Source organism: Camelina sativa, chromosome 17 (assembly GCF_030686135.1).
Source record: "Camelina sativa cultivar CO46 ecotype springtype chromosome 17, ASM3068613v1".
Lineage (NCBI taxonomy): Eukaryota > Viridiplantae > Streptophyta > Magnoliopsida > Brassicales > Brassicaceae > Camelina > Camelina sativa.
In genome coordinates, this window is record NC_141896.1 from 36,421,183 (window position 1) to 36,448,893 (window position 27,711).

General features: G+C 32.9%; 3 protein-coding genes, 1 long non-coding RNA gene and 1 pseudogene across 9 annotated transcripts; 4 read left to right on the top strand and 1 right to left on the bottom strand.

Annotated features, from left to right (window-relative positions):
- Positions 1 to 1,885: 1,885 nt before the first annotated feature.
- On the bottom strand, positions 1,886 to 3,518 carry LOC104758412 (serine/threonine-protein kinase UCN). The gene has a single exon (XM_019239154.2). It carries the CDS (start codon positions 3,255 to 3,257, stop codon positions 2,055 to 2,057), a length of 1,203 nt encoding a protein of 400 aa, XP_019094699.1. The 5' UTR covers positions 3,258 to 3,518; the 3' UTR covers positions 1,886 to 2,054.
- An 11,413-nt stretch (positions 3,519 to 14,931) lies between these two features.
- On the top strand, positions 14,932 to 18,807 carry LOC104758413 (AP2-like ethylene-responsive transcription factor PLT2). Of its 2 annotated transcripts, XM_010481277.3 has the most exons (9): positions 15,417 to 15,551; positions 15,701 to 15,896; positions 16,148 to 16,595; positions 16,694 to 16,776; positions 16,911 to 16,919; positions 17,041 to 17,129; positions 17,263 to 17,336; positions 17,435 to 17,562; positions 17,749 to 18,637. In XM_010481277.3, exons 2-9 carry the CDS (start codon positions 15,758 to 15,760, stop codon positions 18,492 to 18,494), a joined length of 1,716 nt encoding a protein of 571 aa, XP_010479579.2. In that variant the 5' UTR covers positions 15,417 to 15,551; positions 15,701 to 15,757; the 3' UTR covers positions 18,495 to 18,637. The 2 variants fall into 2 exon arrangements, with proteins under 2 accessions (XP_087352246.1, XP_010479579.2); XM_087496120.1 differs by lacking the exon at positions 16,911 to 16,919 and having other exon boundaries at positions 14,932 to 15,551; positions 16,694 to 16,780; positions 17,749 to 18,807.
- Positions 18,808 to 21,102: 2,295 nt separating this feature from the next.
- Positions 21,103 to 23,270, top strand: LOC104758414 (zinc finger A20 and AN1 domain-containing stress-associated protein 2). 4 transcript variants are annotated; one of them, XM_010481278.2, is made up of 3 exons: positions 21,103 to 21,286; positions 21,447 to 21,479; positions 22,383 to 23,270. In XM_010481278.2, exon 3 carries the CDS (start codon positions 22,385 to 22,387, stop codon positions 22,904 to 22,906), a length of 522 nt encoding a protein of 173 aa, XP_010479580.1. In that variant the 5' UTR covers positions 21,103 to 21,286; positions 21,447 to 21,479; positions 22,383 to 22,384; the 3' UTR covers positions 22,907 to 23,270. The 4 variants fall into 4 exon arrangements, with proteins under 4 accessions (XP_010479580.1, XP_010479582.1, XP_087352247.1 ...); XM_010481280.2 differs by having other exon boundaries at positions 21,130 to 21,286; positions 22,378 to 23,270; XM_087496121.1 differs by having other exon boundaries at positions 21,145 to 21,286; positions 21,447 to 21,496; positions 22,378 to 23,270.
- A 520-nt stretch (positions 23,271 to 23,790) lies between these two features.
- On the top strand, positions 23,791 to 25,485 carry LOC104758415 (UDP-glycosyltransferase 89A2 pseudogene; annotated as a pseudogene). Its single transcript, XR_015585967.1, has one exon. The product of XR_015585967.1 is annotated as a UDP-glycosyltransferase 89A2 pseudogene (transcript).
- An 862-nt stretch (positions 25,486 to 26,347) lies between these two features.
- Positions 26,348 to 27,661, top strand: LOC147924792 (uncharacterized). Its single transcript, XR_015586157.1, has 2 exons — positions 26,348 to 26,561; positions 26,766 to 27,661. It is a non-coding gene; the product is annotated as an uncharacterized LOC147924792 (long non-coding RNA).
- Positions 27,662 to 27,711: the final 50 nt, after the last annotated feature.

Here is a 27,711-nt window from a genome sequence, read left to right on the forward strand (position 1 = left end):
AACTACCATGCTTTACGAAACAATTCGACCGTGTGGTTATGAATCTTATGATTCCACAGTCCTTTTCTATTTTGTTAGACCATCATTAGTGGAGTAACCCACCAAAGTTACTCTCACATTTATTTATTATATAAATAATCATAAATTAAGTTAAGTAACTCTAAGAGAACCTAAGCAAAATCACTCTATTACTAGAGAACCCCAAAGAGGTTACTCAAACATTTAAATATTATGTTTTGGCTTAATTTGAAATGGGTTTGAATATTTGAGAATATGAAATGATAATAAGAAGATTTGATGATAAGAAGAATAGAAAGATAAGAGAATACAAATGAGAAGAACATATAGCAAATGAGGTTGAACAAAACATTGTCATATATAGGACTTCCGAAAGACACAACCAAACTTAAACCCATTCACGGGTTACAAAAGACAACAAGTCACAACTCGTGATGATGGGTTACAAAGGACAACAAGTCACAACGAGTTACAAGAACAACAAGTCGCAAAACCTGAAACAAAAGAAGAAAAAGTTAAACAAGTGTTAAACAAAGAACAGAACACAAGACGTGGTTAACCTACACTTACTAAAACAGAACAAGAACACAACCAACTCATTTACTACACTTACTTTATGTTTGCGGTTGGTTGTGTTCTTCGCCATTGATGTTAAACAGAACAAGAGCACAACCAAGCCGTGATGTTAAACAGAACAAGAACACAACCAAACAGAACAAGAACACAACCAAGAACAAAACAGAACAAGAACACAACCGCAAACAAAACAATATCTATCAAAATAGAACAAGAACAACAAAACCAACTCATTCATCCCAATCAAAACAGAACAAATTCTAACAATACCTAACAACAACATTTGCAATCTAGAGTAACATACCTTTTCAAGTGAGAAAACACAACCGTTGTGTCCACTTCATGTTTCCCTTCACGTCACCATTGAACCGCTACATCCAGTTGATGAAAACCTCGCACAAAACAATAACATATGCTATTAAGAACAAAACTTATAACCAAACCCTAGACTCGCACAAAACAACTCGATTACTAAGAACAAAACATTTAAGCAATCCAACAAACTAATCTCATATGCTACACCTACCAATACAAATCGACACAAACATTTAACCACACTAATCTCATAATCTACACCTATAAAGTCAAATCGACACAAACATCAAACAAACCCTAAAATTCTACACCTAATAAGTCAAATCGACACAAATATTTAACCAATCTACCAATTATCAACCACCCGAGCCTAATTACAACCACATGCAATCAATCGCATCTAACGATTTCGCCAAATTACAAACACATGAGAAACGAACCTTCTCCCTTCGATTAGTTGTGATTTGGACCTTGCCGTTAGCTTCAGGGCACCACCAGAAACAGCCGCCGTCATTGTCCCACCATATAGCAACCTCCACCATCGTTTGTCGTGACAAACGAACCGTCGCATCTAACAATTTCGCCGATCTAGATGCCATCGCCTCCGGGTAAACAACCAACCATAAGATCTAAGTGAGAAAAATCATAGGATTCGACGAGAATCCGATTTCTCCGATTTCATCAACAATCGCCGTTTTTGTCTCCTTCAGAAACGAGAGAGAAGGGAGAGAGAGAGTCGGGAGGAAAGAGAAAAAAAAATGAGAAGAAAAAAAAATCGATTTTATATTTACCTACCAGCCAATCATGTAACGCCACGCCTCGTTCTTAAGGCGTTTCTGGAAATCCTTCCGACGGTAACGATACTCTTAAAATGGACCCATTTATGGAGTTTTTAATATTTTTTGGGGGCCCAAATATATAAGAAACCTACCGAGTCACGCCCAGTAATCATGCTCTTACCCCTGAAGTTAAGTTATTTGGATTATTGATTTCTTTATTACGGATAATTTTTTTTATATATCATCACTTTTTATTTTTTCTTGATTCTAGTTCTAACAAATTATTATTTTATACACATCAAAATCAGAAAACTGCTACTATTAAAAAAAAGTATTAAACGTGTGTTAGATTCTCGCACGCGTGGATCAGAAATCAACAAAGGGATTGTTTTCAGAGCACTCGTGCGTTAACGGTAACGGCGGCGGCGTTCTCAGTTTCTCGAAATACTCCTTTACACCAAACCCACTTTCCGCCGTTACTTTCCCCGTTAATTCTCCGTCATCTCTCAACGGAATAAACGGAGGTCTCAACACCTCCGTTAACAAATCCCACCTCACTCCTTTAAAAAAAGCATGCTCCTTTATCTCCGCCGCACCTCGCCGGAAGCCTAACCGTTTCACCGGATCTTTAACCAACAACCGACGTATCAGATCGGTTAAATCCGACGGTTTTCCGGCGAGTTCGGGTTCCTTCATCAGCACGTTACGAAAAGTTTCCTTTTTGCACCTTCCTTTGAACGGTGTCTCACCGTACATCATCTCGTACGTTAAAACTCCGAGCGCCCACCAGTCGACGGCGAAGTCGTGTCCGTCGCCGCGGATTACCTCCGGGGAGATATACTCATCTGTTCCGACGAACGAATTCGATCTTTCACCGCCGGAAAAACTCAGTCTCCGGCGTGTTATCGGGTTAACCCTAGCTGATTTCGTCTTCTTCTTCTTCTTCTGCCGGAACAAACTCAGACTTCTCTTATGAATCGGATCCGGTTCCGGGTCGGATAGATAGAATTCGGGTCGGGTGGGTTTAGCGAGACTACAAGAGAGATCAAAGTCGGTTAACGTGACGTGACCTGATTCTTGAAGGAGTATGTTCTCAGGTTTCAAGTCTCTGTAAGCGATGCCCATGGTATGAAGGTGGTCAAGCGCACATACGATCTCAGTTAAGTAGAATTTAATGACGGATGAGCTGAAAACGCCGTCGTTTTGACGTTGACGGAGGACGTTTAAATCGCCGCCGGAGCAGTAAGGCAAAGCCCATGCGATGAAGTCAGGGGATTCTGAGGAGCCTAAGAGTTTTGGGAGAAATGGGTTTGTGTTTGTGTCATCGGAGAGACGTCGGAGGATCTGGATTTCCCAACGTGCACGGCGGAGAGAAGAGGAGGAGGAGGATTTGTCGACGAGTTTAAGTGCAAATGGTGAAGAAACAGAGGAGTCGGAAACAGAGTCGTGGACGAGGAAGACTGTTCCGGTTGCGCCTTTTCCGAGGAGTTTAAGAGCTTTGAGTCTGTCGAGATCAAGATTCGTCGCCGGTGAAAGAGACGACGATGAAGAAGATGGTCGTGTCTCCATTGCAAGATGAGATAGAGAGAGATAATTAAAGGAAGGAGACGAGTGGGTCTGAAACGTTACGTTTATGTCTCCGTGTGTCCCATTTATATATATAGAGAGGGTATACGATTGTTTTGCTTTTTTAAATACCTTTTCTTTATCACTATGCAAATAATGAGATTGATGTTCGTCAGTTCGTGCAATATTTTTAGAATGTGGTAAATCAAATAGAGATATATTTCAAATATTTATGTTTTGTATATTTGTTGTTTCAAATATTCTTTTTAATATTGTTTTTATGCATAGTGTTTAATTACTGTATATATATACGTTTAACGTTTTCAAAACGTTTCCATTTCCTAATTTTTATAAAAAATCGTTTCGTTTCCGAAACTTTTTGCTTCTGCGTATCCTTTCCATGCAAACTGAGATATAATAAAGATTATTCAGTTTTTTTTTAATGGCCATAAATGATAATATGATAAAATTAGCATATATTATCCCAAGAAAATGTGTATTAGCACCTACATATTATACAAGTTAACAATTTAATTGAGTTATAGTTTGTGAACTGCAAAATGTTCCTATAGTGATATTATCATTTCTATTATTGAATAGTTGTTTTTCTCCATATATGTTATAATAATTTAATTAATTTTCATTTTATGTATTTCGTTTATCATCATATAACACTATACAAATTCAAATGAATGTGACTTATGGAACACGTGCGGTATCGTAATGATTAATGGCAATAGAGGGCAATGTGTCGACAAGCCAAACTGGACAGTCGCAAGTCGCAACCACCCTCATTTATATATGTAAAGCTGTATCGTTTCTCTGTAAATCTACAAAAGTGTGTTAATCTCTTGTAGCAATTATTAACCTACTGTCATTAATTTATGTGAATTATTTCAGTTGTTATTCTTTACTATAAACGTTGTATTATTGAATGATTTCTAACTTGCTTTAATATAGAGTGAGTTGTTTATTGGTAATTTAATTGCTATATATATGTTGATGGATGTAACTTTTTCTTACATGTGATTTCCTATCTCTGATATCTACTAGAAAATTAATTACTAGTTAGATATAGTATAGACCTAACCTAACTAATCTAACCAATACTTGTATATGATATTATATTTAGTAAAGCTTTTGCGATCGTTGATAGTGTAGGTAGATCCGGTACTTAATATTAACATGATAGCATTTAACTATAATTTCAAGTTTATAAGTGAAAAGTTAAGGCTTTTATTGTTGAAGGATTTTTCGCCATTAAGTTTTATATCAGAAGAAGAACAAAGTTCGATCTGACCAAAAGAAGAAAGAAGAACAAAGATAGTTTACTACCCAACCATAGACACAAAGATCTGAACAAAGATTAAATTAGTTAGCCGGAAGGTGATACGAAGTTAAGAACCAACCAATAATTGGCCAACAAGTTTTTAAATGCGTGTGTGTGTATATATATCAGTTTAACACTTAAATTTATTGAAATAATAAATTGAGAAGTCAGTGTTTGTTACATGACGAAATATACGGGGCCCAAATATTTAATGATAATATTCTTGTCATCTAAAAAAACAAAGTACTGTATTTGAAAACAATTAATTAGATTATATTTGGTTTTTAGTTTCTCAAATTTGGAAAAACCATTTAAAAACTAGTTTTCCTAATTTTTAGGAAATCCAATTTTTAAAAATCTTAAACGGTAAAAAAATAGATTTTCAAAAAATCAAAAACCAAAATCCACTTAAAAACTAGTAACATTCAAGACCTTAGTTTTTACACTTAATTTTGATGACAAATAAAATAGATATGGTCAAATATTTTTATGACTAGCTACTTCAAGTCCATCAGTTTTTTTAATCTTTACAGCATATGAGCCTTGTTATATTATACTCTTTCAGATTTATACTAAGTGTTTCTATAACTTAAATTTTGTTTTTATAATATGTATTGTATATTTTTCTTTTTAAGGCTATAATATGTATCATCTACAATGCAGATTTATAATTTTTTCAACTTTATTTCTATTATATTATGGATCAATGAAAACAATTTAAGAGTATATTGATGAGGAGTAATATAATAATTCTAATTGATTTTTTAATAAGTGTGAAAACAAAATATATTTATCATATTTTTTTGGTCGGAACTATATTTATCATATAATAAAATGGAGAAAATTATATTTGTAAACTCAAATTTAAATTACAAGAGCGAAAGATATATCTATTATACGTAGAGCCTCTAGAGTTCAGTTATGTATCTTGGATCCATCCATATCTAACTAAAGATCTTAAAATCTAGAACAAGAAAAGGGTTAAGACTTAAGATCCAAAGAGATCTAAAGAAAACAAAATAAATTAGAAGATGGAAACTTCCTATAGGACCCAAGATTGCCACCTTCCGTACATAAGATTAATCGACCAATTAAGTCCACGAGACACGCAAGATTCTCTTGTTCTTGTTCTTATGATCTTATCCTAATTAACATTCCTATTTAATTATTATTTTCTTTCTAAATTTATTTTCTCAAGTTGTTCTTGTTTAGTAATCGCTTTCGTTTGATTATATATGTAATGGAGTATGTTAGAGAAAGGGAGCGTCGGGGCACGTGGGATGTCACCGTACGTACCATACAAATACTAATGATATGCTTTTGAAATAATTGAGAGAGGTTAATATAAATTGTAAAAAGAGTTATAACTTTAGGGCACATTCTTCTGCCTTTGCCACTACTGTTCTCTCTTATGATGAAGCATTATTATCCCCACAAACCAAAGTATTTTTTCTTTCTTTCTTTTAGATTAGATGTGTGTTAAAAATATATATTGATTTACGGGTCAGTGATTGTCATTATGTGATTTTCAAAGTGTGATAAGATATGTGAACTGTAGAAATTGATTTTCTAGCAGTCTCCATCCAAGTCTTCTAGTATGTATAGTATTTTTCCTCATATGCATTTATATGCGTTGGACTTTGATTTCTAGATAACGATATCATTGCAAAAACATACTCCCTCCGTTTCATAATATAGGATGTTTAGAGAATAAATTTTGTTTCATAATATAGGATGTTTCCAACTTTCTATGCAACTTTTAGATTAAATTTAAATCTTATATTATGCAGACTTGTTTATGATTGGTTAAACATTTTAAAAGTAACTATTTCTTAATATGCGTGTTTCCACTAAAACATCCTATATTTTGAAACGGAGGGAGTATAAAACAAGCTATTACTCTTCACCACGATAAAGTGTTATTGAGTTGTAACTTTCATTCAAGAAAGATTGTTCTCAAAATTTCAGTAGTGAATTTTCCAAATTCCAAAAAGGCATTTCAAAAAAGTTCCATCTAAGCTACCAAAAGTAATAAAAAGAAAAGTTGTATGACAAGACAAGCTTTTTGGTCACGGAATGAAAGTTAAAATCATAAAATTAAAGAAATATAAAAGAGACAATGGCATTATATGAATCACATTCCTCGTCTGATTCCACCCACATTATCAAAGTAAGAAAAGAATATACTTTATAAAATTTATTGGCAAGAGATAAAAAAAAAAGAAGGAGAATTCGATACCATGATGGCGCTTGTCTGCCATGATTTCTTCAACAGCCATTTAGCAAAAAAGTATGAGAAAAAAAATGAAAGATAGCCTAAACTTTATTGTTAAGATGAAATATCTATATGTTAATGGCACAATTTAAGGGAGACAGAAAAGTGAGAAACACTAAGGTTGTAATGGGAACGTATGCATAATCAACCCCACATAGTGTGTGTGGAACAGTAATATGTTTTAGTGTGTCTGATTAGTCACTAGTAAGTAGTAACCAAACAAACAAAACTATAGTGGAGGATACTTGTTTTTTTTTCCTCCAAAGTAAAATATATTGATTTAGCAAATGTCATTACATAGAAGGAATTTTGTTTTAGAAGAAATCTTTGTTCACACTAAATTTTGTTCTTTTTTTTTGTTTTAAATAATATATATATATATATATGTTCGAAAGTGTACCTATTAGTTAAAATTAAAAAAAAATAAAATAATAACATGTGTTTATCAAATTACATTTGTTTTTGAAAGATCTATATAGCTAATTTGTTTAAGTATCAGAATTTTTTAAAAGATATATATCATCAAAAAATAAAAAAGTAATATATATAGATACAAATTAAAATCAAGTGACTGTGCCCAAAATATAAAAAATTAAAATTTAAAAATAAATTTAATCGAAAGAAAATGAATAAATAATTACATAAGTTTTATCAATCTAAGTTCAATTAATATATTAATTTAACATATAATTTTATCTATGATCTAAAATTTATATAATTTTTGATGTTAATATAAATTAATAAATACATCAGTTATTAAGTGAATTAAACTTATATATTTATATCAATATTTTGAAAGTGATGCAAATGATTTAGATTTGCATCAGTTATAAAGAAATGATATCACCACGAGACAGTCTTAGTTTACAAATATAGTTATGTTATATTTTTTACGGCTTTTCTAGTTTAATATTAAAGTTATGTTAATTTATTTTTTTTAGATTTAACCCAAGTAATTTCATATTGCACATTTAGAGTCGGAGATATCACATAAGATTAATTCTATCATCTAACTCATCTTACATCAAACTTTTGTTAATTCTAACATATTCCACTATATCATCTGTGAAGCTTAAAATTTGTTTATAAAGATCTAGATAATTTTTTTCACATTTAAATATTTATTTGTATAAAATATTTATTGTCACATAAGATCACACCAGGGATCGAGTCTCGTTCCCTACGAATGTAGAGATTTGACTAATGTGACGGCCTGTTGTGGCCCAATAGTTGATAAAAATATATATATATATATTGTTTAATATTATAATTTTAATTAAGGTAAATTATAATTTACAACTAATTTTTTTTATTAAAATATATAGTTTGTCTTTTTTAATGATATTTTTTCTGTTTTTAGATAACTAAAAAGTCTAAAATATTGTAAAATATAATACTATGTCTATTATTCTAATATTGGTGATGTTGACAAAATTATAATTTGAGAATTTAAACCCGTGTTGTAGCACCATTATGTTTTAAACTTTTTATGTTAATGTTAATCCAAACTTGTTCTGGCATATAATCATTTTATTGATATTTTAAATATTTTATAAAGTTTAAATATATTGATAATAATATTGTAAACTACAGTTATAAATTTATTATGCCCCATATAATTAAATGAACCTAATACAAAATTTTAAATTTTGATGCTTGTTAAATTAAAGTTTCTACTAATTTGAAATTGGATTCATTTTGGTTTTATACATAATATGACAATAAATAATTATCTAAATATTTTAGTCCATATAGAAAGTTTTAACACGCCTTTTAATTACTTTAATAGTTTGTACATTGAATGACATATGCTACATGAAATGATATGCAAATAGACGGAAAGGAAATTACAATTTTTTTTCTATGAAATGTTTGGAATCAGCTACGTTTTGGATGCACCCATAATATTATGATTAATATTTCAGTATCTAAATTAAATGGAAAAATGTCATATTTCGCCATGAAAACTATTATATCATATCAGATAGCGCCAGAACTTTGACAACGTCTTATATATCTCCGAAAAAACATTTCTCAATCTAGGTCTCCATAAATCAAAAGTTCTATTCCTAAATCTCTCTGATTCCATACTTCTTATCTATTACCTCATATATCTGGGTTTAATTGGTTTATGATTGGTTTGTTATTACTTTGGATTCCCGTGAACAAAAATTAGAAAACTTATAACTTAAGTGAGATTATTTTAAAAATATATATTATAAGGTGTTCAATAAACGATATATACTAATATGTAAAATTGGTGATTAAAACAAATTCTCAAATTAAACAAATTGGGCTAAAACAAATTATGTAAAATAATCTCAAATTATGAACCTTATGTGAGCCCATTAGACGGCGTAACTCTAGTGTGTGGACAGTTTGGGCCATTGATTTATTCGAAAAAAGCAGGCAAACGATCCAATAAAATTATAATCTAAACACAAAACGTAGTGTGATAGTGTCATTGGATTTTGGAAACAAAACTAAAAGTGGTGGGACACCGAACCCCAATATGTAACCAATAACAAATTTTTTCTTCTAACAGTCGAATGCAAAACATTGTTTTCTAACACATGTTTCTACCACAAGTTCGCGCATTTCGTAAACATTCCAGTAAAGTTTTATACAGTCTAACATCATCATAATTGCCATTTCTATTTTAAAGTGAAAGCCATCTAAAAATTTACACAATCCCACACCTACATTCCAATAAGACCTTAAAAACAAACATAAACGCCAAATTAGCAACATAGATCAATTTTTTGTTTTTGTTTTGGGATCATTCAAATAGAGTAGAAGCAAATTAGTTATTTTAGAGTCTATATGGCAACTATGATGCGACATCATGTTTGTTTCCAAAGACAAACCCTATAAACTCTAGTATTAATTGTTCTCAAGACCGCAAGAACAAAAACAAAAACAAAAATACTAAAGCTGATACAATTTGATTAATTGTAAAGAAATGAAAAAGAGGGCCATCTCGAGGCGACACGAGCACTTTTCCGGCTATTCCTCCCACCACACACTACACACCATTGAAACTCTCCAAAGCTTTTCTTTGGATTCCCGTGAACCTCTCTCTCTCTCTCTCTCTTTTGCCTCCCAAGAAATTTCCACCGGTTTTCGTGTTATTCACTTACATTCATATAAAAAAATCGTACGTATACTAATTTAAAGAAATGTTGGAGTCGTAAAAAATAATACTACGTACGTGATAAATTGTGAACGTATAATACTTTTATCACGGCCTCCCACTTTTATACCATCGGATTAGTTACTTATTTCAAATTAAATCCTGATATATCTGAAATAGATTTGAACTTAACAATCGGTGGACTTTCTTTGCTTATGCTGATAGTCCTTCTTTAAGTATTGCAAAACATATTTATTTGCATTGCATGCGACCGAATCCAAAAAAAATTCCGATTAATTGGTTGGATATATTTTCAAAATTATGTTTTCATAGAGGACACATTGTTTAGAGAGTTTAACTTATGAGACTAAACTAACCAATTGAAGGAAACACTTTTACGTGACAAGAAGTAAACCGGATGAATAGCTCGTACATTAATTTGTATGTTTATAACAAAGTTGATCTCATTTCGAATTTGTGTGATATTTAGTGTATTCTAGTTTATTTCAACTGTGTCGTTCTTTATGTATATATAGACATCACATGCTGAAATTGATTCATTAATTTGTTTACCGGCTACGTACCGCATAGAGAGAATGATATGATGTAGATAGTATGGTACTGGTGTAAATGTAATGTTAAAGGGTGAATTAAATGTACATCATTAAATTAAACGATTTGTTCGAGTAAAGTCGACGATTTCAATAAGTGGCATTCTAATACCTAAACCTACTAAAACTGCATAACAACAATATGTGCGTTTAGGATTTCGTTTCGATCAACTTTGTTTCTTTGCACAAGATTTGAAGCATGGAATTCATCAAGGACACAATCTTATACTAGTATGATATGGACTCGCTAAATAAGAGAAACACGAAACATAAATAATGGTTCTATTGTGTTTTATTGTTATTCAGTCACCCAAGTTGATTAGTTACCTCTTTATTCTAAACATGCTAGCTTCCCAAGATTTGTTTTGTAACTTATTGACTAACTTCTAATTATCTTTTCCAGTACTTTAAAACAGTAACTTTAAGAGTATATTGTATTACGAATTTTTTTAAAATTTTTTGTCTTATATATATGTTCTATGCATTTTTAAAAGTAATATTAATTTTTAAGACCATATTTAATATACAAATAAAATGTCATAAAAGACATATACATCTATATACTATATGGATATAATATATATATATATATATATATATATATTTACAGATAAAATAAAGGAGTATATATTGCTTTAAAATGTATAATTTTGATTTTAACTAATGTATAAACTAATGACGGATTTACAGATATGTACACATCAATGGTGGCACGTTGTATATTTTCATTTTACTTGAGAAATTAAAAAGGATGAAAACAAGAATATAATGGTGTACACTCCACAATCGTATTTACGTAGCTTTGACACTGAAAATCCATACTAATATACACTAATTTATAAGGTTTTGCACATCGTTTAATTCATGTATTTAAGATGCATGCATGCGTCCAATATAGCGTATTTATGTAAAATTACTACGTGTAGAATTGGTTCAAAGTATCTACCCGCAGGTGTAAGGTTTGAAATCTATATTTTTAAAGAAAATTGATCTTAAATCAACCATATTGTGATGTGTTGGTGGCTTCCGTTTAAAGTGTGAATTCCTTTTGTGAGTTTAAGATAAGGATCGATATTTTTCCAAATTTCATAAGAATATATTGTACCTTGTAACCTTGGAGCTTGGCTATCCATAAACACTTCTAACTGTAAGTAAATTCGATTTGGGGATTAGTTTAGGTTTCAGACTTTGGATTCCACTGATTTTTTTATTTTTTTAAAAACTTATTTATATCCACTACAGGGGCGGTCGGATCTATCTTCGTTACCAACTTCAATTTCTCTATGCATTTCTTTTGTCAATTTTGTAGAACGCATGCAAAGCCACTAATTGGGAACAGAATATATTTGATCGAATAAATCGACACGTGAGGGTGGACGATATTACAAGAATACAAGAATAAGGCAGCAAAATCTGAAATGTGGCGGAAAAAAAAAACTTAAATGACCGGTGTTAGCCGGTGGCAAAAGTCAGCAAATTGCACCCTCTCTTCACTCTTATTGACACACATTTCAATTCCTTTAGATTCTTCCCAATTTCTGTGTAAGCTTTTTTTCTTTCTTCTCTAATTTATTCAGACACGACCAGAAGACTTCGGTTTTTCATATATATTGACCTCGCTTTGATCTTTTGTAATCACTCCATTTCTTTATTTCTGTCATAAAACCTTTTTCCACATTTATTTTATACTTTCTTCTTCTTTTGTCTGATTCCTACTATCGCCTTACCTTTGTTCTTTTTTGGATAAAATGTTGTTTTTTGCTTTAAAGATCCCCGAACTTGTTTTGATGAGTACTTTACAGATAATGACATCTATTATCTACAAAAGAACTTCCTAGAAAGCGTCAATGTTCTTGGACAATTTACAATTTTATCATCTGCATGATTAAGAATTTTTTTTTGGATATTCTAGTAGATAATTTTAGTTGTTACTTGTCAAGGACAATTACTAATGTTGAATTTAAAATTTTAGTTAGATCTTTGAAATGCTAAACATGCATTTTGGCTTGTTACCTTCCTTCAGTCAAACTCATCTTTTTAATATCTTTAATATAGGAAAAAGTCATTAATTTGGCGGGAAAGTGTCGTAAAATGACAACAGCCAATTTAAACAGGTGCATGATTCCTTTTCTTGTCTGTTGTTTTACTTAAAAAAAGTTATAAAACTTCTAAAATATTGTGAATCATATGATCACTGTTTCCTTACATATACAATCATATGATCAGTTGATCACTGTTACACTATTTTGCTATTTGATTATTATTCTTTAGATTCTAGGAGCATTAATTATTTCAGAGGCAGCAGTCTGATCTCTGCATAAGTTCAGTTTGGAAGAAAGCGAAAAAAGGAAACTTATTTTTTATTTACAGAAATTTTATAATATAGACATTTTTACCTTCTTAAGCATCTTTCAAAGTAGATGTTTAAGATAAACTATAGAATCAGAACTTTCTTTGAAGTAGACCTATATACTTAACCGGCTACGGTTAACCCTCTTTTGTTTTTCTGGCAGTGGAAAAATATTAAATGTTACATTGTTTGGAAAATATATTGGTTTGTACGTTCGTTCTTTATTAGTTTTACTGTTGATATTATCATTTGCTCAAAACAAAGAAGTGTTGATTTGATCAAAACACATAAAAATATAGACACTAGCTAGATATCATTTTTCTCAAACATTGTTCTTTTCTCACTTATTTTCTTTTGTTAAATATATCACCAATGTCCCATGGTTCATTTAACCATAGTCAAAATCCTTTTTTATATAATGTGATTGTTTCAAACGTTGGTTTGTGCGTTTGCATTTATAGAATTAAAACATTGTAATTATATATGATCTGTGTGTCTAAAAAGCAAGAAGATATATGTTATCTTCCTGTGCCAAATCAAACAGTTTTTTTTCTTGATAAAAATTAAAACTTCCTCCTAATATTGAGATCACTATGATATTATAGTATACGTACATGATTATATAGTTAGGCATCGATCTAAGAAAGTTTATTTTTTGTTCAGTTAAAAATGTGGATTATTCGATACCTATGTAATATTTTGGAATATATAAAGTGATAATTGATCTAATGAAGTAGAGTATGGAGAAGAAAACTTTAAAATTATTTTGTACCAAGGAATTAATACTATATTATCTTCACATGGGAACTCGTTTTCTTTTCTTGTTCAAGTGTTTAGTGTTAAATATTGACTGATTCTATCTTACGGTGTTTAATGTTAGATATATATTTATTATGTCCACACATACAATAATAGGAACGGTGTTATGGATGACACAAAGGCATGCGACTAAACAAAGAGCTGGCTCCTAGCACAATACATGCTTCTAGTGTGCATAGGACATAAGTAATTATAGCTTTAACACTTAAATATTAGGCCATCTTTATTAGTAGAATTGTTTAATTTTAAATCACTAAACAATATCTCTCTTTGACGGGTGCGAAATCCAATTAATCGGTCAACAGATTTTAACTCGGGAAAGCCAAAACAAAATTCCGCCTTTTTTTTTTAGTTTATAATTTCCATTTTACAGGAGGAAAATTAAGTAAGTATATTCTTACTAAAAAATTACGATTAAGGTATTCGAAAACATTTTTTATATTAATCTCTTAGTACTCGATCATATTCAAATTATTTTGAACGAAGAGTGGCTTTTACTCTTTCCAAATGTGCTTTGTTAATATTTAACTAATTAACTCAGTCTCATTTAATATTGCATGTCCGTACACACATGCAGAAGAGATGAGTGAACTCGGGGATCTACAAATATACTACTAGTATAGTTTAAGAAGATCGATCCAATTCTTGTTTTATGTATATTATCTTTGACTCATTTTCAATGAGATTGCATGTATGTGTACACGTAGACTGATACGAATACGTAGCCTTGCGCGTACACATGTATATGGATATGTAAGAATATGGATATGCAGATTCGTGATGCCATCCTGGCAAAACAGAGCAGACGACAATTCAAAAATCTTCTCCTCGTTTGGTTGAAATATGGCTAGGCTCACCTACTCATATCTATGACACTGTTCACTCCTTCTTTGTTTTTATTTTTTTGAGCAAAGGATGAGGACTGTATAAAGCTTTTGTAACTTCAGCAAACTTTCGGTTTAATGAAATTCATATATTTTCAAAAAAAAAAAAAATGTACTTATGTAAAGATGTAAGAGAGAGAATGAATGGTCAATGGTGAGAGAGTAAGAGATGATTTGCGGAGTGTGGGAATGCTGGGCTTTGGGGAGTCATTAATCGCATTAAACGAGGGACGTGAGTTCCAATAATCCAAGTGGGGTGATTTTAGAGAGAGAGAGACAGAGAGGGTGATTTTAATTTTGTATGGTTCTTAGAGAGAGAGTGAGAGACTTAGGGTTTGGACTTTTTCAGTTGGAAGCGTAGATTTGTCTTATTTACGACACTCGTGTCCCTATTTATTGCAATATCATATTCAGATCTGCCAAACAGATATTACTATTTGGTTTAAAAATGAAGCGTAACATTTGTATTTTGTATAAGTCCCTTCAATGTATCATTTTATGTATAATATGTGGTTGTTCATGATACTTAATAAAATTCTACTTGCCTGCATCTTTTTTTTATTGTTCTTTTAAAAAAAATCTTTTTTTCTGGTTGATAATAAAATTACATCAATCCCTCCTTAATGAGATTATACAAAGAAAGCCATTTAAAGCGAGCCATGTAATAGGTTTAACTTTAAAACCTGTTTAGCTTCCTAAAAAAATATCTTGAAAGACTTTAACACAAATGATCTTCGTCTCCTTTCTTTAAAACCCTCAAGTTACCGAAGAGAGAGAGAGATAGAGTTTTTAGAGAGAGAGTCAGAGAGAGAAAGAGAGTAAGGCAAGGATTCTATTTGCAGCCATACTTGGAGAAAGTAAAATTAGATCTCTTCTTCTCCTCAACCCTTGACAAGTAATCTCTCTTCATCATCATATCATTTCTCTTCATTGAACTTGCGATTCTTTGAATTCTCTTGCCTTTAATTAATTAATATCTTATGAGTTGTGAACTTGTGATACGTCTCTAATCAATTTCTGTTTCTTCTCACCCTATCATTGCAGATCAGATATTATATCTCTCTGTGATTTAAAGATTTGATTCCAAGAAGAAAACAGAAAATGAATTCTAACAACTGGCTTGGTTTTCCTCTATCACCGACTCACTCTTCTTTGCCCCCTCACATCCACTCATCACAAAACTCTCATTTCAATCTTGGGTTGGTCAACGACAATATGGACAATCCTTTTCAAAACCAAGGTATATATATGCACACACATTTATGTATATGTATGTTCATATTCAAAGCCTTAATGCATTTCTTTTATTAAACATTTGTTATGTTTAAAAGTTTTTAAAAAACCAAGGGTCCAAATTTTTAGACATATGTAAAATCGAAGGCATCATTGCACATGTTTAAAGATGGTTATGTTTATATTTTGTCTTGGACTTTTTTCAGATTTTTGTTTGAGTTCACGAAAATAATTAATTATAATTGTATGCTTTCTTAGAATGGAATATGATCAATCCACACAGTGGAGGCGGCCAAGGTGGAGAGATTCCAAAAGTGGCTGATTTCTTAGGAGTGAACAAATCGGATAATCATCAACCCGACCACAACCTCGTACCTTACAACGACATTCATCAAACCAACGACTCTGATTACTACTTCCAAACCAATAGCTTGTTACCTACAGTTGTCACATGTGCTTCTAACACTCCTAATAATTATGAGCTTCAAGAGAGTGCACACAATTTGCAATCTCTCACTCTTTCCATGGGAAGTACCGGAGCTGATGTTGCAGCAGCCGCCACCGTGAAAGCTTCGCCAGGTGAGACCAGCGCCGATAATAGTAGCAGCACTACTAATACAAATGGAGGAGCCATTGTCGAGGCTACACCGAGACGAACTTTGGAAACTTTTGGACAACGAACTTCTATCTATCGTGGCGTTACAAGGTCTTAATGAGTTCCACTTTTAATTTATTCTCATTTTTTAGTACAATATATAACTAAATTAGTATATAAATATGCTATGTGTTTTTTGGATGTTATAGACACAGATGGACCGGTAGATATGAAGCTCATCTTTGGGACAATAGCTGTAGAAGAGAAGGACAATCAAGGAAAGGAAGACAAGGTAAGTGAATTATATGATTATTTGATTATTTTGTTTTTTTCTCATATCAAAAATTTGATTTTGGACTAATTATGTTTCTCTCTATTCTTCTCTTCTTGATGCTTGAATCTTGAACATCTTCGAAATCTCTTCAGTCTACTTAGGTAAATGATTCTTGTGTTCTTTAATACTTATCACTAAACTACAACCACATATTGTTAATTCTTGTTTCCTCTCGTTATGGTGCCATTGTATTATACTTATATAATCGGATGATAAACTCAGGTGGGTATGACAAAGAAGAGAAAGCAGCACGATCATATGATCTAGCTGCACTTAAGTATTGGGGTCCCTCTACTACTACCAACTTTCCGGTAAGTGAAATCTTTCAAATTTTCAGGAATATAAATAGGTGTTTGTAATTGTAAATTGTAATAGACGATAATATCATTATTTCCTTCTCTCTCTATTTTTTTTATTATTTTTTATTATTTTGTTGTTGTTTAGATAACTAGCTATGAGAAGGAAGTAGAGGAGATGAAACACATGACGAGACAAGAGTTTGTGGCCTCTATAAGAAGGTGGTTTCCTCTTTTTTATTCAGAACTTGAATGTATTATGTCAAATAGAAATGACAGCATTCTAATATAACCAAAGAACCTCGCGTAATCAATTGCAGGAAAAGTAGTGGATTCTCACGTGGTGCATCCATGTATCGAGGAGTAACAAGACATCATCAACATGGAAGATGGCAAGCAAGGATCGGACGAGTTGCCGGAAACAAAGATCTCTACTTGGGAACGTTCAGTAAGTATAATTACGAATACGTCTTATATAAACCGTGGATATATAATTCTCAAATCACATCTTAATATATTTGGAGACGTCTAATGTAAGTTTATAAAAGGATTTAAATTTATATACAGATATAAGTTTTGTATAAACGTCTATATAGATGGTCATGGCTTATATTAGTTCGTATGTTTTGCTTAGGCACGGAGGAAGAAGCAGCAGAAGCATACGACATAGCTGCAATAAAATTCCGAGGTCTAAACGCGGTTACAAACTTTGAGATAAACCGTTACGATGTGAAAGCCATCCTAGAGAGCAACACACTTCCTATAGGAGGTGGTGCGGCTAAACGTCTCAAAGAAGCTCAAGCTCTAGAATCATCAAGAAAACGAGAGGAAATGATAGCTATCGGTTCAAATTTCCATCAGTATGGTGCAGGGAGCGGCTCGACCTCTGTTGCTTCCAGCTCCTGGCTTCAACTTCAACCTTACCCACTAAGCATTCAACAACCTTTTGAGCATCTTCATCATCAGCCTTTACTTACTCTACAGAACAACAACGATATGTCTCAGTATAATACTAGCGCTCATGATTCCTATAGTTACATTCAGACACAGCTTCATCTTCACCAACAACAAACCAATAATTACATGCAGTCTTCTGGTCACAACTCGCAGCTCTACAATGCTTATCTTCAGAGTAACCCTGGCTTGCTTCATGGCTTTATCTCTGATAATAATAACACTTTAGGGTTTCTTGGAAACAATGGGATTGGTATTGGGTCAAGCTCAACCGTTGGATCATCGGCTGAGGAAGAGTTTCCTGACGTGAAAGTCGATTACGATATGCCTCCTTCTGGTGGAGCCACAGGGTACGGAGGATGGAGTACTGGAGAGTCTGTTCAGGGATCGAATCCCGGAGGTGTTTTCACGATGTGGAACGAATAAAAATATGACAGCTCTGTGGTTCTTGCGAGGCAAGGTAGGGTATGGAATAATTAGCTACTTTACTTTTCTTAAGATCGGCTGGTGTCTTCTTGATTAGTAGAGGATTTAGGGTTTCATTTTTTTTTTTTTTTTTACTTTTGACGGCGAAGATGATAAACTTCTAGACGGCGGTTAACAGAGTCCTCGAGGGTTAGTGTTTTTATGGGTATTATAGTAAGCGTAGAAGTACCCAAATTTTGTTTAAAAGCTAACCCTTCTGACTAATTTCTCAAACTTGTATTCGTTTATAATGAAAGATATTTATTGTTCCTTTATTTTTATTTGATTAGACCAGCTTATTTCTCAGTGTAAGTACTGTCAAGTGTAAATGGCGTTTTGTTTACACTTTGTCTCAACTTCAAGATCAACTTTTAATAAAACCAGAGAAAGGTGAAGAACCTTTGGATAATCAAGAAAATGAATGTCTGGCTGCAGTGGTGTTAACAGAAATAATTTTGATAACACCATCTTCCTTAGAAAAGATACCACTGTCTCAGTTTCAGCATGCATCAGATTTTGATATATATATATAGTCCAACCATAAAGCAAGGAAACATATAACGTCTTTGCTACATGTATTCAGAGTTTGATTAAAGATTTATGGTCAAAAGGTCAGTAACAAACTAAAAGCCCTTGAGATCGTTGTCAAAATCAAATTGGAAAAAGATAAAGACGAAGAGTAAAATTTTTAAAATATAATTATTTTGTAAGTAGAGGGTCATTTTGAAATATAATTTTTAAAATATAAAATTGATCTTGAACCAAACTTACACAATGACCGTTTTGTTTCTTTTCTTTCATAGGGGTCGACGATATCCTTTTGTTAATACTTATTTTTGCTTCTAAATATGTAATATTTTATTGATAAAACTAATAATACAGAATTACATAATTATTCAGTTCATCATCTTATCTATTCTGTCTTTCAAATCTTTTTACTTCATCCTCTAAATTTTTACAAGTTTTCTCCACTGCTTTAAGCACCAAACCTTGGATCATTCTTATAGAATTTAACCAAATTCTTTATTTAGAAGGACTGTTTCTCTATGATAAATGATCTTATACACTTCAAGGTATGACTCGTTTGCATGCTTTTTTTTATCAAACAATTGGTTTTTTATCCTATTTTTTTTATCCATTATTGGCCTTGTCCATAGTTGTACTAACAATCAAGGTTTTAACTTAATCAAGAAGAAGTTTGATAGAACTGATATTAATTATGAATAGCTGTTTATATTTTATATTCTTTTGCCCTTTTTGACCATTCAAAATATTCTGCTTCGTCTTGTTTCAACCATCAAATACTTTGAATTTATTTGGGAAAATCAAGTCTAATCAACGTGTATTTGTCCGCAGACTCTTTTTAATCTCTAAGCTTTAAGCAACATAATCTTTATAATGTTATAGGTTATGAACTTATGATGGTGGAGATTTAAACCACAAGTAACTAATTTGCTTTTAACATATTTTAAAAAAATAATATTATGATTTTTGAATACAAATATGCTAATTAAATTGCATGAAAATAAGATACAAGAATGTCCTAAACCCAAAAAGCTATTTTATACCTCAATATTGCATACATGTCTCTTTAATTTGAAGTATAAAATAACACTATTTCCCCCTAAACCCCAATTTTTGTTTTCGAAGCCCAACAGAATTTAAGTCCCATTTTGATCCAACCCATTACAAACCCAATAAAACATAGAAGTAATATCTAGTCAAGAGAGAGGGAAGACAACAACCATACCAACCAATCATGTTGTCATCATTTCTATGAAATCATCCTCCCGATTATAATAACAGAAAATTGAAACAGCCACTGACATGAAGTTTAATGTGGTTCTGAGGCAAACTATAGCTGAAGCATCGAGGAGACAAGTTTGGAATTTCAGATTTGATTTGCCTGAATAGTTAGTTAATTTTTTTTTTATTTGAAAGCATTGTGGTGAATGCGATTTTATAACAGTATTAATCAAACATGTTCTGTCTTCCCTTTCAACAAATGGTCCAAACCAAGGAGGGATACTACAATAGCTAATCTGCTCCCATTTTTTTGTCTTCAAACTTCTGGAATTTTTGTAAATTGAGTTAACATAATTTTGGCAAATAATATCACAAATCTCAGTCCATCAATTTTAAAGATTCTAAAGATATGAGAAAGTAAAAAAGAAAAAGAAATTTGATCATAAATTTGGTATCTGCATTACATTACTTTGTTCCATTTGAGATATTAACTTTCGAAATATAAAGAATATTTTTAAAAATAAAAAATCACAAAAATTAATAATACAATAGCCATGAAAAACTTTTAAAAAATCTAGGTATATATTATATATTCTAGATATTAACCAAAAAGCTTATGTCATTTTCAAATTATTGGTTATGTTCTTGAAAAATGTAATCTCTAGTTTCCGTTTCAAAAAAAGTGAGTTAACATTTGGAAGCAATAAATAACTTTTCTTCATATTAAAAAGTAAAATTAATTGAAAATTTGAAATGAGTAAACAAAAAAGAAAAATATCAAAAGAAAGAGCCAATTAGATGCGTACACGTCATAGCCGACTATAACACAAACGGTGTGAAATGAAAATTTATAAACGTCGCTACAAAAAAAAAATCGACGAGAGATACCCAAAAAAAAAAAAAGAAGCCTAAAAAATCGATCTTTATTTCTTTCTTTCTCTCCTCTACCTCTCAGCTTCTGCTGGATCTCTCCAGCAGAGAAGATCTTGTTCTGAGAGATTCGTAGGGTAAGGGGCTTTCTCTTCTGCTTCTCTGTTTTCGCTCTTTTGCCTTTATTATCTGCTTTTGGTTATTTTTTTTCATTTTCGATTTCGATGTCTCCTCTGTGTTGGAGGGTTTTGTTCTGTCGACTCATGTGGTGGGTTTTGTTTCCTTTTTATTGATTAGGGACCGATCGATCAAGGCTACAAGGGCAAACAGGTGAGATTAGCTTTTTGGTAATTTGATTTCTTAGCTTCATTTTAGGGTTCAATTGTAAGCTCTTGATGTGGATTCTTTTTTAAACATGGTTCTCGACTGTTTCATGATTTGAGATTGTTGGGTAATATTTGCATGTGTGTTTTTGTCTGTTTTGGAAATTTGAAATGAATTGCTATGGAAAAGTTGTAATTTTTGAAGATTTCATTTGGGTAAAGAGAGGTAGTATTGGTTTGAAACTGAGATTAGCTATGTGGGTATTGTATGCTTTTGAGTTTTGTTATGAATTTCACTGAAAGTTGTAACTGTTTTGCTGAAATGAGAAAAAAAGGGGATTTTTAACATTTCATTTCTAAGAAGAAAGGTAGTGTTTGATGGAAATTAGATTTAATTCTGTGGGGTTTTGCATGTTTTGGAAGTTTGAAATGAATTGCTTTGAAAGTTTTTAGCTTTATGAGGATATAAGAAGCTCATTTTCTCAGTAGTGTTGAAAATAGACATAAGATTAGCTGCTCTGCTATTTACAAAATGATTCATTTACGCTTCTGTTTTCAACTAGCTGCAAGGTAATCTAGATACTTATGTTATCTTGGGTAGCTTATGTCAGATTTTAGTAGGATTTGTTTGCGTTTTCAGGTTCTAGTGTTAGTAGAAAAATTGTTCTAGGCTTGCTTCTGTTCTCTTCCTTGTACGTATTTGAAATCTTCATTTATAGGAAGGGGCTCATAGCTAGTGTGGTTATAGATGTATAGTGATATGATGATTCATGAAAAGAATATGGTCATCTGCTTATCTTTTGTCACCAAGGCGGCTAAGGGGTTTATGTGTACTTATAGTGAATCTGTTGAGAATTGTTTTGTTTCTTATGTGTTACTGTAACTGAGGATGACTGTTATTTAAGTGCAGAAATGGATCACGACAAGACAGGATGCCAAAGCCCACCTGAAGGTCCTAAGTTATGCGTCAACAACTGCGGTTTCTTTGGAAGCGCTGCCACAATGAACATGTGTTCAAAGTGTCACAAGGATATGTTGTTTCAACAGGAACAAGGGGCTAAGTTTGCTTCTGCAGTGTCTGGAACATCATCATCCAGCAACATCATAAAGGAAACCATTACCGCTGCGTTGGTTGATGTTGAAACCAAATCCGTTGAGCCGATGGCTGTCTCTGTACAGCCATCCTCTGTGCAAGTCGTTGCAGAGGTAGTAGCACCTGAAGAAGCTGCAAAACCAAAGGGACCAAGCCGATGTACTACTTGCAATAAGCGGGTTGGCCTGACTGGATTCAAATGTCGCTGTGGTAACCTCTTCTGCGGTACACACCGTTATGCAGACATACATGACTGCTCCTTCAATTACCATGCTGCTGCGCAAGAAGCTATAGCTAAAGCGAACCCAGTTGTGAAAGCAGAGAAGCTTGACAAAATATGAAATTCTAAGTAAACTTCTCTGATTCCTCAGGTCCACCGGTGATGTCTCCTTCCTCCTGTCAGTGTCTGGTTTCAAGTATCTCTCTCATGTTAAAAAGGTTTTATATAAATGGTCGAATGAAAAGCGTGCTTGATCTCTAGCTTCTTCCATCTCTCTGCAATATTTATGGTGTGAAACTTTCTATTATCTGTTGTTTGCAAGCAGAGATATGTGCTCTTAAAAAAAAAAAGAATGCTTTGATGTGTTTCTCTTTCTTCTTATTTATGAGCACTGTGTGTTTCCCCGTCTGGTCTTGTATCATATTGAGATTTGTATCTGTAGCTACAAGAAAGCTTATTTAAAAGACCTTATGGTTGTCCTTCAATGGGAGCTTTAAGTCTCAGGCTAAGTCCTTCAATGGGAATTTCCTTTAATTTCCTATTATTTCATCAACGATACCATTTTTATTAACTATTTCTCAAAGTTAACTTAGTTTTATCTTCTTAAGCTCAAATCTGAATTTTGAAGAAAAAGACATTGTAGTAAACCTCATTACTGAGTTATCACTGATGACTGATTTGTCGTTGCTTCACTGGTTTGTTTGGCCGTTTCAGTGAGTTCACCAAGGCCACATGTCATTTGTCTCAACCGCGAGATTGTGCAAACAAGCGTACGCTAGTTTTACTTCAGCACCGCATATTCTATGATTGATTCATATGACACCAATTTTTTTGGTTTCTACTACATCTACTACATATAAAAACTACAAAAGAAAACATATATCATATAAAATTATTTATCCTTAAAAGTATAATTTGAGTTTCCATTTCTAAAATATCCTATATCATATAAAATTATTTATCCTTAAAAGTATAATTTGAGTTTCCATTTCTAAAATATCACAAAAATTTAAACTCTATATAAAATTTAAAACAAAGAAGATAATAACATGTTTACTAAGTTACTCATTTTCTTAACATTTTTTAATTCAAACGTAATCTTTACAGTTTAGAATGATGATTTAAATTTTTGTATACCACCCCATGACACTAGATCCGCCCACATTATTGTATATATTTGTATACCACCACCATCGTAACACAACAACCTCGAGATGAACGGAGCAATGCCGCAGCCGCTACCGGAAACTAAACGCTGCGGTTTGAAACCGCACATCACGGTGTTTCCCTATCCAGCACAAGGCCACTTCCTTCCTCTTCTCGACTTAACCCATCAACTCTGTCTTCGTGCCCTCACAGTCTCCGTCATCGTCACTCCTAAAAACCTTCCTTACCTCTCTTCTCTTCTCTCCGCTCACCCATCCTCCGTTTCCGCCGTAACTTTACCTTTCCCTCACCATCCTTTGATCCCTTCCGGAGTTGAAAACGTTAAAGACCTCGGTTGTTCTGGAAACCCTCTGATTATGGCTTCTCTTTGTCAGCTTCGAGAGCCTATCCTCAACTGGTTAAGTTCTCATCCTAATCCTCCCGTCGCTCTCATCTCTGATTTCTTCCTTGCATGGACTAAAGACCTCGGTGTTCCTCGCTTTGCCTTCTTCAGCTCTGGAGCATTCTTAGCTTCGATTCTCCATTTTGTCTCTGACAATCTTCATGTCTTTGAATCAACTGAGCCTGTCTGTTTGTCGGATCTTCCTGGTTCCCCTGTTTTCAGAACAGAACATCTCCCTGCGTTGTTCCCTCAGTTTCCATCATCGCAAGATGAAAGTGACTGCGCCATCAATTTTTCAAGCTATGGTTGTATATTCAATTCTTGTGAGTGTCTTGAAGAGGAGTACATGGAGTTTGTGAAGCAGAACGTGAGTCAGAACCGTGTTTTCGGTGTTGGTCCGCTTTCTTCAACTGGGTTACGTAAGGGAGATTCTGATTCCGATGTAGACGCAAAGGCGTTGTTGAGTTGGCTCGATGGATGTCCAGACGGATCTGTGCTCTACATCTGCTTCGGAAGTCAAAAAGCTTTGAGTAAAGATCAGTGTGATGCTCTGGCTCTTGGTCTTGAAAAGAGTATGACCCGGTTCGTTTGGGTGGTTAAGAAAGATCCTATACCCGATGGGTTCGAGGATCGGGTCGCAGGTCGAGGGAAGATTGTTAGAGGATGGGCTCCTCAAGTGGTTATGTTGAGTCACGTAGCGGTTGGTGGGTTCTTAAGCCATTGTGGATGGAACTCGGTGTTGGAAGCAATGGCTAGCGGAACAATGGTCTTGGCTTGGCCAATGGAAGCTGACCAGTTTGTAGATGCGAGGTTGCTTGTGGATCATATGGGTGTGGCGGTTAGTGTATGTGAAGGGGGTAAGACTGTGCCTGAACCGCATGAGTTGAGTCGGGTCATAGGTGAAACAATGGGTGAGGGCGGACGCGAGATGCGTGCTCGGGCTAAGGATATGGGACAGAAGGCACAAGCTGCAACTGCAGCAGGAGGAAGCTCTACTGAAGATTTAGAAAGGCTTGTCAAAGAATTGAGTTCTCTTTGAAGACATGATTCTCAAATCTCAATGATTACAGCCTTTTAAAAATGTGGTTCATTGTTGTTAAAACATTACCTGAATATTAAAGAAATTTGAACCTACAAAAACAAAGACAAAAGTAATTTGAACCTACAAAAATATAATAAAATAGATTGAAGATGGATTGTCAAATTTAAAAACCCTCTCATGTTATTGAAAGAAGACAAAGCAAAAAATTGGGTTTAACCGTTTTAGATACCAAATCTTAAATATCATAAAACTAGCAATGTACAGACGTAAATTCATAAATAATTTTTAACATTTTACCAAAAAAAAAAACATAAAAACAGGATAACATAAATAGTATTGCAAATTTTTATAAATTTGGGATTTCGATTCAATAATTACTCACCAGTCAACACAAAAAGAACAATCTCATCAATGAGATGAGAAAAGTCACACATGACACATGCCATCATTAGTCATTTTACTTGATAGGATCAAATAACATTGGTTTACAAACGCTCAAGTGTATTGTATAATAGGTTTTGAAAATGCACACATACATGTTTACAACAACAAAAAGAATGGATTGAAATTGGTAAAAACACCTATGTGTACATTTTTGTTTTGATCCTATGTGTACATTTTCGAAACCTAAGTATCCACAATTCATACATTTAATTTTATTAATTAGGCTTTCCTTGTCTTGTTGATTAAGTTTGCACCACAAGTCTTTAATTTGCTATATTAATTAATAAATAAGTATCTTAAGCTAACGGAGAAAACTAGTTAGTTAATTTCTTTAGTAATAAAAAAGTCAAAAAAAAAAAAACCAGCACAAAAAACAAACTAAGATCCGAAGAACAAAACTAAAGAACACATGCATACAAATCAACTGATGCATGAAAGAACAAAGAAACAAAAACCCCTAATTAATACTCATTGTTGTTACTATCATTTTGTTGCTCTATATCAGAAGCAGCCTCATAGTAGTCCTCAAGATCTCCTCCAAAGCTATCTATCCCAATAGAAACATGACCATTTCCAAAGGCCTTCACATGGTCCTTAAGCGACCTCTTGTGCTTAAAATCCGAGCCACAGGAGCAATACCAAAGCTTTCCACAGTTCTTCTCATGCGTTCTCCAATCTCCTTTCACTGCAATATTTATGGGAGCTTTAAGTCTCAGGCTAAGTCCTTTCTCATTTCGTTGGGTAAGACTTTTAAATTTTCTTTATTTTCCTATTATTTCATCAACTATACCATTTTTATTGAAAATTTCTCAAAGTTTACCTAGTTTTATCTTCATAAGCTCAAATCTGAATTTTGAAGAAAAAGACATTGTTGTAAACCTCATTACTGAGTTATCACTGATGACTGATTTGTTGTTGCTTCACTGGTTTGTTTGGCCGTTACAGTGAGTTCACCAATGGCCACATGTCATTTTTCTCAAACGCGAGATTCACAAGCGCAGGCCCGGTCCGTTCATAAGGCAGCTAAAGCATGTGCTTTAGGCCACCGATTATAAATCAGTTTTGAAGGCCACACATGTGAGACCAATATAGTCTAGTGGTTCCCCTTTCATGTTATATCATACAGTTTTACGGTTCGACACCCCTAACCTCCTTCCCAGCTTTTCATTTTTACAGTTATTTATATGCAATATTAACTGAAAACAAATTACCCTAAATAGCAATTAGGCAACTAAATTTTTTAAGCTTTAGGCCACATCAGAGTACGGGCTAGCCCTGCACAAGCGTACGTTAGTTTTACTTCAGCACCGCATCTTCTATGATTGATTCAGCTTTTAAAAGTCTGTCTCCACTCACACTAACTACACTCTTACACGGGCCAGCCTTAAAATATCATAATTGTACGTTTTCTTAATACGAAATCTAGGTGTGGAAGTATTTTACAAAAACTGTAGCAATAAAAATATATTTTACAGATATAAATAGAATGAAATTTTCAGCATTTTCAATTTTTTTCTTTTAATTTTACGTCTTTCAGATTAATAAAAAATATAGAAAAAATTTTGATTAAACTTTTACAATATGCTATTTACTTCTAAAATTCCGTAGTCAAAACTGTCAAATATAGACAAAATGGAATGTGATGATTTTAAATTTACTTTTTATTTCCAATTTGACTTAGATTTCTTCCTATTTAGACTTTTAGAGGATAAAAAAATACAAATATTTTACTAACTTTATTCTTTATTTTTTTTACCTTTTTGGTTTCAATTGAAACTTAGATATATGCAATATTAATCTCATTTAAGTAAAGACATTTTCTTGTTTTGGTCAACAAAAAATCTAGACACAATAATTATAATGTAGACATATAAAATGCCAATGCATATGT